This window comes from Apus apus, chromosome 7 (genome assembly GCF_020740795.1).
Source record: "Apus apus isolate bApuApu2 chromosome 7, bApuApu2.pri.cur, whole genome shotgun sequence".
NCBI classification, from domain to species: Eukaryota; Metazoa; Chordata; class Aves; order Apodiformes; family Apodidae; genus Apus; species Apus apus.
Window position 1 is genome coordinate 29854103 of NC_067288.1, and position 12360 is coordinate 29866462.

The 12360-nt window shown below is 42.1% G+C and overlaps 1 protein-coding gene across 1 annotated transcript in view; it reads left to right on the top strand.

Annotated features, from left to right (window-relative positions):
* RAVER2 (ribonucleoprotein, PTB binding 2) overlaps positions 1-12360 on the top strand; it is a 31883-nt gene that overhangs the window by 6489 nt on the left and 13034 nt on the right. The window contains exons 2-5 of the mRNA XM_051625759.1: positions 3346-3412; positions 6340-6809; positions 10515-10706; positions 11552-11678. Coding sequence (XP_051481719.1) covers positions 3346-3412; positions 6340-6809; positions 10515-10706; positions 11552-11678 — 856 coding nt within the window. The remainder of the gene's footprint in view (positions 1-3345; positions 3413-6339; positions 6810-10514; positions 10707-11551; positions 11679-12360) is intronic.

A 12360-nucleotide genomic window follows, 5' to 3' on the forward strand; every position in this document is an offset into this window, starting at 1 on the left:
CGATTATTTTCTAGTTGGAACTTGATTTTCTACTGATTATAAGATCAGCTGTCTTTCAAAGTTTGCTTTTAGGAGCTTTGAAGGTTGAAGGGGCTGTGTAGTTGCTTAGTTGCTTATGCTTCTGCTCCACATTGTTCAGTTAGAGCCGCTGGTGTGGCCCACATGTTCATGCAACTACTGTCACCCTGAGCAATCTCCCTACTCCCTTTTCTCTCCTCCTCTATTCCTGCGGTACATCTCATCCTTTCTTTGCCCAGGGACATGTCCCCTGGAAGCTGCCTGAGAGGGAATTTGTTCAGGTACAAACACACCTCGGTGTCCAGGAGTTGGTGCTTTTACGTCTGCTTCAGGAGTCAACTGCAAGTCCGTCCTAGGAGTACAGGAATTAAGGGCCAGGATATGCACTGCTGTGAGCAGTGTTGGCATTGGAAACTTCTTGGGATCCAGGACTGCTGTGTGTCTGCCAGATAGCTTTAGAAATGCTTACAGTTTTAGTTGTCAAAATACTCTAAACTAGCCTGAGGTTCAGTGCATGTCACTCGTGGCAGCTGGACCTTCCATATGTTAGTGGATGTTGCCATTTTGTTTAGCCTTAATATGATACACTTAAAGGGTGATTCATGTGGTGGTTTTCACTGACTTATTTTTAGACTAGTAGATTCATTCATTTATAAAAGAGTAAAAAAGAAGTTTCTGAATAGTATGAGTGACAAATGCTAATAGTGGCCTGGCTTGGCCAACAGATGGTCTGTGCGTGGATATTGCAAGCGTGGGCAGGGTGGTGGCAGCTGGGGGTGGCAGCCACTGCTCCCCTCTGCTACCACCTCTGGGTTTATTACTGCTGCTTTGCTAAACCTCCTGTGATAAATGGTGAGTGCCAAGCAGAAGGCAGTGCCATGGCAGGGCTGACCCAGGGAGGGTGACAGGTTTCCCTGCCCTTCTCCGTGGGGTGTGCCGAGTGCCGGTGGCAGGTCCTGGTGTGAGGAGAGGGCTGGCCTGGCTGAGCCCGCGCTCCCTGCGTGCATCCTCCAGCAGCCGCGGGGAGGTCGGGAGCAGTGAATAGTCTGTGGCTGTTTGTTTCTGCTGTGCTCAGGGAGACAGCCCTCTGCTTACATTCCTTGCAAATTAATAGGGTCGCACCAGAGAATATACCTGACTTGGATGCCCCATTTCTCCTCCTGAACTAAACACTCCTTCCTGGCCCAAATTCCAGGCAACTACTTAGACCAAAGGGCCTGACTCTGTTCAGCGCTAAACCCCATTGCCAACAGTGGGTGAAGTGTTGCTTTCCCTGCCAGTTCTTCTCTGAGCTGTCAGGAATAGCAACTGTTAACAGTAAAATGGCAGTAGTGTTCGTTCTTTTCTAACAGACCCAAGTGTTGAGAGACGTTGGAGGTGAAGTTTAGAGAAGTGCCTGAGTTCAAAAGCTGGCTCAGTAATTTTAAAAATATTACGAAGAAGCTTAGTCTAATGTACCCGGAGATTTACATACATGTTTAATTTGAAGGACTATGCATTTGCTTAAGATTTTATATGGTGTGTTTTGGTTTTGTTAATTGTCACAAACAGTCTGTATGTGAAAAATGCTTTCCCTGAAGTGCTACACAAACCCAGTTCCACAGGGAAAGGTCTCAGCTCTGCCACAAGGGTCACAAAGGCACAAGAACAAGCACCATCCTGAGAGAGCTTCTTGCACAAACCAGGCAGTGTTTGCCACAAACTGGAAATAGGTGTTAAAATCTTTTTCAAAATTGCTTTGCTTAAATTAGGTTTTCATTTTAAATCTTCCTGATGTTGTCATGATTTTTTACATGAGACCTCATGATTATCCTATGAAGATATGTTCACTGTAGGCTGTTCCCCTTCTCAAATAAAGTTTCAAACAGTTGCTGGGAAATCATGTGGAATCATCTGATCCACAGATGACTTTCGAAAGAGTGTTCAGAGCTGCTTGAAATAATACTTCCTGCTACTTAATCATAATATAAAACTTTCAGTGTTACTCTTGCAAAATAATACAGGAAATTTAAAAGGTAAATATGTCCCCCTTTTTTTAAGGGGGGACAGAAATCACTTCTTTAGAGTCCTCAGTGCCACAGTACTGCTGAGCTGTACAAACTTGTGGAGAAAGTGTCTTCTCAGTCTCTCATTACTGAGGAAGATCTACCATCTAATTCTTGTTAGAGAGAGGCCCAGAGTCAGATCACCTGCCTGACTTGAGTCATTGAGTCGTGCCTGCTGTATTTTGCTTTTCAGAAAACATCCTTATCGCATCTGATTAAGGAGGGCTGGTAGCTTGAGAAAAGCTGCCATATTTTATTAATGTTGTATTTGACAGCTGTTAAGTAGTGAAACTAGAGATTGGTGTTCTCTTGACTAAAAGGTATGCACTTGATACCAGTCATGGAGAACCCAGTTAACCTCTGGGCTGTAGATATTGAATTAGCAAACTGGCAAGTAGATGGAACTACTGGAAATTGTCTGCAATTAAACTTTCAGACAAAGCTGGTTATTTTCCTTGCTCAAATGGACTTTTTGCTATTGTGTATGGGATTTGTCCAGCTAAAATAATACGTATATCCAAGTTCCTACTCCCAGTAACTCATGTGACTATGCCTTGCTCTTGTTAAGGAGTACCTATAGCAAACTGGTACACACCTCTTAGAGTAGCTCTTGTCCTACCCCTCCCACACCCCTGCTCTCTCCTCATTAATTAGTGGGAGCAAATAATGCCCTTGAGATGGATTCTTTGTTGAGCATCTGTGCAGTAACTGATAGAGGATACTTTACAGGGGGGAATTCTGGGCACAATTATCTCCTGATTGAAAGAATATTCATTATTAAAAGAGTGAAAATCTGTTAAAGTGAACTTGAGCAGTTAGAAGAAACTAAAGCATCTGTCACATTTTCTGGCAGTGTTGCCTGCCCTCGGCTGCATGATGTGATGTTGCTGGTATTTCTTGTCTGTGTGGTATTTTAACTATGCTAGCTGTACTTTGGAGAAATTGGAGGATTGCTGGTTGATGAACTATGATGGTATTTGTCTTTATCAAAAGACAATCAAATGGGACACTGTGTGGTGCTTGTGTGACTTTCTATAATGAAAAGTAAATTGATCAAGTTCAGTAAGCCAGTTTTTTTATACGGAATAAAACCTTGCTGTAGTAGTATAACTAGCTCTATTAAAAACAAATTCTTGGTAGTGTTTCTATGGTAAGATTGTCTGTTTCTTGGGAAAGATTTTGGTTTTGTTTTGTGGGGTTTATTTTTAATGAAGATGAATTTATACACTAATTTGGCCTGGTGAATTTTTTATCTGATGTCGCTTGTACTTTTCTCTTTCAGGAAATCCATTACTTATTTAAAGATTTTGAAATCAAGTATTGTTACGTGGACAGAAATAAAAGAACAGGTAAGAACTTAAAATCTTCAATGTCCTAAGTATCAATTCTGTGATCAAACTAGTGAGGAACATCATCTACCATGTATGAAGTCATCACTTTCTCTGCCATCACATAGCAGGATTGTCCCCCAGTGCCTTTTTTAGCTGCACAGTTGGTCACTTTCTGCAGAAGCCAGTGGAGAGCTGGAAACTTTACTGATACCAGCCAGAAGTAGATGATCCACTAGGGTCTCTCTCAGGCATATTCCCTTAGTGAATGTCTCTCTGGGACAAAGCTAACCTCAGCTGGCTGGTTTCCTTTGAAAAACTAGTCCTGAGCCCTTTCTGGGGACTAACCACATGTGAGTGTGACATGATCAGAGGAAAACATTCCTAGCTCCAGGTGCATTTGTGTGAGGTCATGCAAACCAGAAGCAATGTATTAAAGGAATGCTCAAGTCTTTGAAGTAAACGTTGTCCTGAATAAAATCCTGAATTATTAAAGTCTCATCTTCCATTTACAAATTAATATTCTAAATAGGGGATTAATAGATTTTCAGCACTTGTGAGGCACAGAGATTGGCAAATATTTCTCTACATGTTACTCTCCTTCCAAATCACCATAGGTCCCCACAGCCTGGGCTGTCTCCTGAGACAGCCTTGGTTTCCAGAAGGAAATCTTAATGCAGCAGCTGGGATAGATTTCTGTCAGGATTTCATAATGATAATGGTGTTTCTTGACATCTGCCTCTAAGAAGCAAAACTTTGTGTTTTAATGTCCCATTATCTTGCAAATTTGATTTCTGAATATGGAAGAAGGCTGGTCTGTGTGTGAGATACTACAGCCTGCAAACCAGCAGCCTGAATGTCTCTGTTCAGTGTGATGGGAAGTATTTGAAAGTACTTGGAAAGCATAGGGATGAATTATCTTTATTTAATTTAGATGCTCTCATATATTAGCTGTTTAATGTGTGCTTGTGTTGTTTTTAAGAGTGTATACATGTGTCTTTGTGTATAGTGGGGTGTGTGTATATGTAGGGCTTTGCCTATTCATGTGAATTTTTGTATGTTCTTCTGCAAATTTTCATGACTGGAATACACTGTAGGTGCTGTATTTCTTCTTGGCTCCTTGTTTGGGTAGAGTAAATTACTTTATTTCCATATTCATGAAGGCTTTAAATCTTTGGAGTCCGTAATGTCACACAATCTTAACATGTTCCTAAATGATCAAGGAAGATCTTCCTACCCGTGTCCTTTATATTACAGATTATTTTTGGTGTTAGGAGCTTTGCTGTGCAAAAAGCAGAAGTTCTGCTCATGGTTTTGACTGTGTCTTTGGGTGTTTGTGTATACTTATTCTGTCTTGCCCACATAATTACTGGTGCAACAGAGAAATCATCCCTCCACGAGATGGACATATATATTGTAACGTGAACTAGCTGTGTCAAGGAACTCCATCTGTCATGAGCTTTTTTCTTAGATATCTTTAATGACTTTTTAATTGACATACTCAGAACTTGATAGAGCTTCGTAGATGTTTCCAGTTTGGTCTTCAGAAATTCTGTGGATGGGGCAGCTGACTTCTGTTCTCAGCTGTAGGCATCTGCTGGCTCTCTGTAGCATGGTGATGGGCTGTGGATCATGTGGATGTCATGTAGGCCCCCTTGTCCTTCCAGCTGCCTGTGGGAGCATGACATGAGGTGGTGCGTGTTGCAGTGCTCCTGTTGTCCCTGGGTGGGGTATAGATATGGTGGGTGGTGTAGCAATCCCTTTGCCCATGGCTGTGGACAGCCTCTGACTGGCTGTCCATGACATGGGAGAACTGCCAGTGTTGTGCCTGCTGTGACATAGCCTGTAGACCATCAGGACTGGTTCCCAGCCCTGAGCTACAGTGGGGAGAGGGTTGTGGAGCTCCTTTGTCCATGGTTGTGAGAAGCTCCTGGCAAAACCAGGATAGGGTAGTGGCCAGATCTCTCTTACCGGCCCTGTAGAGCGTTGAGAGCTCTTCCTCCAAGGGCTGAGGTGGGCCACATGCCATCATGTGGTCATGGCCATGTCCCAGCTGTGACTTTCAGAGGCAGGAGAAACAACCACAGCAGCCCCCCTCTGTCACCATGAGCAGCCCCAGCCTCCCTGTCCACAGTGATGCCAACCTGATGCAAGGCTGGCTGGCTGTCCTAATGGCAGGCTGAGGTGGCACAGGAGCCATGGTCTGGTTGCATCCTTTTCCAGGAGGCTGGCTATCATTCTCAGGAGAAGCAACAAAAGAGAAGTTGCCCTCCCTTGCTGTGGGCAGCTCCAGCTCCTCACCTGCCCCCTGGGCCTGCTCCTCCCAGCCCTGGCTCACCCACCTCCTCATCTGCCAGTCTGGGCTGGCACAGCCCCTTTTGTACCATCTGGGGCCACCATGTCATCCAGCCCTTTGTGATGAGCTGATGTCGCTGTGACCACCAGGGCTGCTGCCTGGTGCTGATGTGATGCTGCTTTTCCAGCAGTCCAATGAGAAGACTCATTTAAATAAACAATAAAATTAAATAGAAAATAAGAATGGGTAGTTCTGGAGAAGGAAGTGAAGTAACTGTCAGATCGATGGAGGGAAAAGGATCTCAGCAACTGTTAAAAAAGCATTAAAAGCTGCAGATTCCCTTTATAAAGTTTTCTGTGGCTCTTGCTGCTGAGATGTGTGGGTTTGAAGAGAATTGTGGAAGACAGATGCTTGTTGAGTTTTCTGAAGGTGATCTTTCCCACCTTCAGCACTGAAGACTCATCCCAGTGCCCAGCCTAGAGCTTAGGGACATGCGTTAAGCAGTGGACTTGATAGAGTTAGGTTAATGGTTGGTAGAGTTAGGTCAGGGCTGGACTCGATGACTTTAAAGGTCTTTTCCAACCAGAACGATTCTGTGATTCCATGGAGAGAAGCTGTGGTAGGTGATGTGACTTCCTTTGGTCTCTTGCAGCGTTTGTTACTCTGTTAAACGGAGACCAAGCTCAGAGTGCGATTCGGAAATTTCACCGTTACTCTCTTCGGGGAAAGGAAATCTCTGTGCAGCTCCAGCCAACAGATGCTCTGCTGTGCATCACTAACCTGCCCGTTTCATTTACCTTAGAAGAGTTTGAAGAACTTGTGCGTGCCTATGGCAATGTCGAGAGGTGTTTCTTGGTCTATAACGAAGTTACTGGCCATTCCAAGGGCTATGGCTTTGTGGAATATATGAAGAAGGACTCTGCTGCAAAGGCAAGACTGGAACTTCTAGGGAAGCAGTTGGATGAGAGCATTCTCTTTGCACAGTGGATGGATGTGAACCAGCTGACAATAAATCTTATTCACTCCAAGTGCCTTTGTGTAGATAAACTTCCAAAAGACCACGCTGATTCAAAAGAACTGATTCAAACTTTCTCCCTGAAGTATAAACCGGTTTTCTGCCAGGTATGTTGGATTTGTATCTGTCAGAAGGTCAAGATCATGGTTTAAGTAGTTCTGTGTTTGCATCTTCACTGCTTGCTGTCTTACCTTTTTATTTTTCGTTGAATTAGTGAATGGTTGTGCATCTGCATGGCAACACATGATGTGGCACAGATGCTTCATAGGTAGGGGTTTGCAGTGCTTTTTCCATGTCATCTGAGAATCCTGCAGGAGACCAGTCTCCTGAAGCACCAGTAAAATGTTTATAAGACATCTTCTCCTCATGTATTTTATTGAAAGTAATTTTAGAAATATTTTTGAGAGCTTTTGAAGTAAACACTGATGATGGTTTTATTGCTCAGTAAAGAAAGCCAGAGTGTATGAATACCACAGGCACAGTTTAGATGATGGAGAATAAATGTGTGTAGATAATTAATATATTTAAGAAACCTGTGCAAATATCTAATGTTTTTACTCCTATCTGAGGAAGATGTAGGCTTGGGATCTTGTAGTTGGCTGGGCTTGCCTATGATAGAAGGGGTTCATCTTTTGGAAAGCTTGCAGGAGGTAGATCCTTGCCAGGTTGTGCAGGTAGAAAAGCTTCCTTCTCATCTTCCTGGCTTGTGAGGTACCAGACCACAAATAAAATGTAGAAGTGGTAAAGACAAGCGTACCATCAACAGGCAGGAGACAGAAAGCTTGCTTTGTAGTCACATGGCTGAGTAAGATTTCAGTTGTTTTGTTGTTTTGTCTTTTTCCTTAAGTACCTTGGAAGGCTACGCAGGGATTAGCTTCAGGGATAAGTAACCAGAGGTCTAAAATCTAAGACCAGAAGGTCCATCAGGCTGTGGAGCTTGACCACCTGCAGGCCATCACATCTTCCCTAGTGTTCTTCTCAAGCCCCAGGAATTTGTAGTTGGCCAAGCACATCCTTATTCTTGTCTGATCCAGATAGACCAGGAGATGCCTCTGTTGGAAGTAGCTTTTTCTAGAAGCTGCCCATCCCTTGTTCTTTTGCACTTGGGTTTGTTTCAGTTGAATGTGTCTGGCTTCAGCTTCACCTCACTGATGACTAGACTGGGGAGCCTTGGCTCTCCCCTGTTCTCTTCCTGTAAGAAAGCATTAAATGCTGTATTCAAGTCACTTGCTCAGTCTTTATTTAATTAGCTAAACAGATTAATCTCTTAAAGTCTTTTACTTCAGGGCAGCTTTCCAGCTGTCAGATAATCCGGAGGCTGTTATCAGATCTCCCAACCGTTTTTCAACATTCTTTTCAAATTCTGAAGTTCAAAGAGTAACAGGCAGCTTTGATAAAGAAGTTTTTCCGTAACAGTATTCTGCTCTGCACTTAAAAATTTACTTATACCTTCTTTAAATCAGAATGATACATGGGTCACACCTGGTGTAGGTGAGGAGGGGCTGTTTGTATGTGCATTCTGTCAGTAAATGGCACTAAATATATGTTTCTATAAAATACAGGAATTAAACACTGTGCTTCTGAGTTAGGAAATAGGCACCCAAAAATATATCCAAGAAAAAATTATTGGCACATTCTCATATTACCTATCACTTGTATAAACACACTGTGTAATAGACTAATAGGTAGGTCACAGAATTAAGATAATAGAAGAAAAATAGGTTTACTGATGATAACTTATGAGCCCCATGGGCTAATGGGGGAAGCAGCCCTCCAGAGAGGGAAGGTATGAGGGCAGAGGTAGGTAATCAGGTAGTTCAGATTTGCTAGATAAAAAAGGGAAGGTGGCAGATGAATTCTCATTGCAGTAGTGCTAATTAATTATAGGTTTGTGAGTGAGATGACCTAAAAATGAAGTACAAAGAAAGGAGAGAGAAGAAGACAAGAAACTGTGGAAAAAGTGTGTGTGTGACCTGATGGGTAGAGGTGTAAGAGGAAAACTAAGAGAGAGCAGAGCAGGAGAGACCTGGGTGGGGAGGGAATTTTGATAGAGGATGACTAGGAGAAGTGCTTTGTCTGGAAAACTAGAAGAATGAGTAAGTTTCAGAGAACAGTTAAAATGTTCATTCACACTCTTGTTATTTTACCTCTTCATGAGTACAGTCTCTCCCTTCCTTTTCCTAGTCCTGACCAACCCATCCTTCACAGCACTCCTCCTGTACTCATATGGTCCCTCTGGTGGGGTCAACCTTGACCATTTTGCCCATTTCCAAGTGTGGCTTCTTTAACCTTGCTGTGTTGTGCTGCTTTCATGACACAGTTAGTTCTGCTGGTAACTGGTGCCATATTCATCATGTAAATATGGTCTTATACCTCAAGTTCTTGGGTAAACTCATAAAATAAACTCTGGTTTGTTTAATTTTATTCCAAATTTACCATTTTTTGAAATAAATTAGATTTCTCTTTTTTTGACAGTAGAAAAGTTCTGTCAGGAAGAGCTGAAGCCAGATACTTTCAACATGGGTGTTAGAAAAAGGGCATTTCCTTGGGCTTACAGGAACATGGTTTAACCTTTAATTCAACAAAATGGACCAGAAAACCTCATGCCTTTCTTATGGCAACTTTAAATTGTCACTAGGTCTCCAGTGTTCCCTAGATAGGGACAGAGGGCTTTTCTTCAGTACCTGTATACTTGGGAAGTTTAAAAATTCCTAATCTGTTTGCACTTGTTAAGGGGGTTATTAACTGTGTATCAAACTACAGTATGTTCCAGAGCTGCAAACCATTCTCTTAACAAGCAGTTTAGCTTCAGTGCAGCTAAAGTGTTGTCAAAATAAAACTTAATGCTTCTCCACATTGACACACACATATCTAAATACATACATGGCATACATGTATCTGTGTGTGTATGTATGTATCAAATATGTGTGTTCTCCAGACCTCTTCCCAGAGGCCAGTCTTTTAACGGTGGCATCAAAGATCTGACCACCCTCTTTTTCTTCACAATCTTTGCCATTTATATTTCAGTTGTTAGTCTGGATTTGTGGGATCTAATAGTTGGGAATAGGTTGTTTTTATCCCGTGAAATCTAGAGGAGATTTCCTCTCTTCCCCATCAGAGCTAGTCTCAGTATGTAATTTCTGTTCATTGTGGGACTGGAGATTTTTGCTTAAGCTTTATTCCCTTCCATCTCACCCTGTTTTTTTTTTGTTTGATTTAAATCTGCTCATTCTGCTATAAAACTCTGCAAACAAAGGACAAAGCATTGTTTGACACATGAGCCTGTTTCCAGTCTGCTTGATTGATCAGTCTGGCATCTTCTCTTGGCATTAGATACAACCACATACTCTCCTAAAAGGCAGTATGTCTCAGTGGAATTTGCATTGTTACACATTTTAACAGCTGTCACCTAGTCTGACAAATGAGATGTTTAGTATTGGAGGCTTAAAAACTCAATAATGAGTTCATCATTCTTACCCTGCAAAATAAAAATAATTGCAGCATACAGCTGTGCTTGCAATTCCCTTCTCATTCCTTCTCAGTTCTGAAAATACACGTTAAAGAGGTTTCATAGCTCGGATTCTCCATCAGATTGGAATGAAGATGGCAAATCAAGTAAACACAGTGTGCATGCCAGATGTCATGTGAAGCTGTGATAATCAGCTTCCATCCAGCATATTTGAGAGAGAGATATGCTGACTGGGTAGACATGAACATAGGATGTCAATTGTTGGTGAAGTATTTTGCAAGGGGTAGGTGGAAATACTGTGGTTCCTGAGTTTTGTTCAGCATATTGTAAAACATTGTTTCAGTTTGCTCAGGATGAAGATAGTTGTATTGGTGACTTTGCTGTGGTTGAGTATGAAACTGCAGAGCAGGCTGAGAAGGTGCGAGAAGTCACCGATGGAATGATGATCAAAGGCAGGAGAGTCCAGGTGTCCTTCTGTGCTCCAGGAGCACCGGGCAGAAGCACCTTAGCAGCACTTATAGCAGCACAAAGGATGGTAAGATGTTTGCAAATCTCTTTTCTGAGTGAGCTTGAGGCACCTTGAGCAGCCTGAGTTGGGGCAGAGGGACTTGGGGATGAGGAAAAGGAGCCAAGCTTTTGGAAGCATTAGCCTTTTTTTTAAGCTGGTCAGCCCAGGTCATCCTCCCTCCTAGGAGAAGCATGGCCCTATTCTGCAAGGAGGAAGGGTAAAATATGCCCATCAGGTATCACGGAGTTACACTTACATAGCTCTGGGATTTTAGTAAATCTAATTTTCTGTACAATAAATTGTTCCAGTTCAAAACAAAAGTAACTGTAAGTGGAGTCATTTGACAAGCTAAGACTTGATTTAAACCACAGAGGCAAGAATTTATCAATTTTAAGATAAATTTCAAGGTAGGAAAAATAGTTTAATTTCACGCTTGATACAGAAGAAAGCTTTTTACACCCATATGTCTTATCAAATTATTTCCTGGAAAATTGGATGTGATAAGTGTTACATGAAGCTGCCTTAACAGTAGAAGCAGAACAGTCTCATTACTTCAGCTAGCTTTATAAAAGAGATGAGTGGGGCTGTTACAAGATGGTATGTGGTGCTCATGTTAACAGTGCCTTTCATGTTTTCATTTATTGATAACACTGTCTTGGTTTAAGGGAAAAAAAAGAAATGTATGTCAGGAAGAGTAATACCCTTGAAGTTTTGAGGGAATAGTTTGATAGGAGTGGGGAACAGGGAATGACATGTTGGGGTTATTTTCTGTGTAAAATGATACCTGTACTTTACCCTCACGCAAGTTTGAGGGATTTAAATGTATTCTTTGTTTTCTCCTGATCTAACATTTTTCTCTCTCTTAACTGGAGATGAGGAACAACAGGAAAGGCTTGCTTCCAGAGCCAAATCCAGTGCAGATTATGAAAAGTTTTAATAACCCAGCAATGTTGCAAATGCTCCTGCAGCCCCAGTTGCGTGGACACGCTGTTAAACCCGGTAAGTTGTTTTCAGATAGTTGTTTTAAACCTGTTCTTGGTGTCAAAAGGCCTTCAGCAAAGGAGGAGAGCAGGGATACCATTTCAAAACCTGTGCCCTCTGACAGTGTGTTTGTGTAGATGCTCCCATATTGTATGAAAACAAAAGCAGGAGGTGGATTGCCACACCCTTGTGTTACCTAAAACTGTCCTCATATTAACTTTGTGGTCTTTGAATGTTTGTATCAGAAATGGGTTTAAAATTAAATGTCTTTTGCAGACATAATGAAAATGGCAAGTTTAAGTCCAATTCTGCTTCTCAGTTTTGCAACCTGAGTCTTTTTCCCGTTGATTCCAATGCAAATACTCACTTGGATGCTGCCACAGTTGTACGTGGCATTTCCTAACCGCATTTCCCTGTCTCCTCATTAGGATGGATGTGTATAAACATAAAAAAACCAACCTTACCACATTCCAAATGGTGAAAGCATTAGGAGCAGGAATGAAAACATACAATGTGAAGAGTCAAGTGGGAGACAGCTAGGAGTTTGCGACATGACCTACAGACAGAAGAAACACAGAACTTGTGTGTGGAGTGACCACTTTAGTGAAGAAACACTTCAGCTAACGCTGATGTTTCCAAGCACTTCAGATAATGCTGTGGTCTTGCAATCAGCTGCAGGCACTGCTGCTTTTTTATGTGA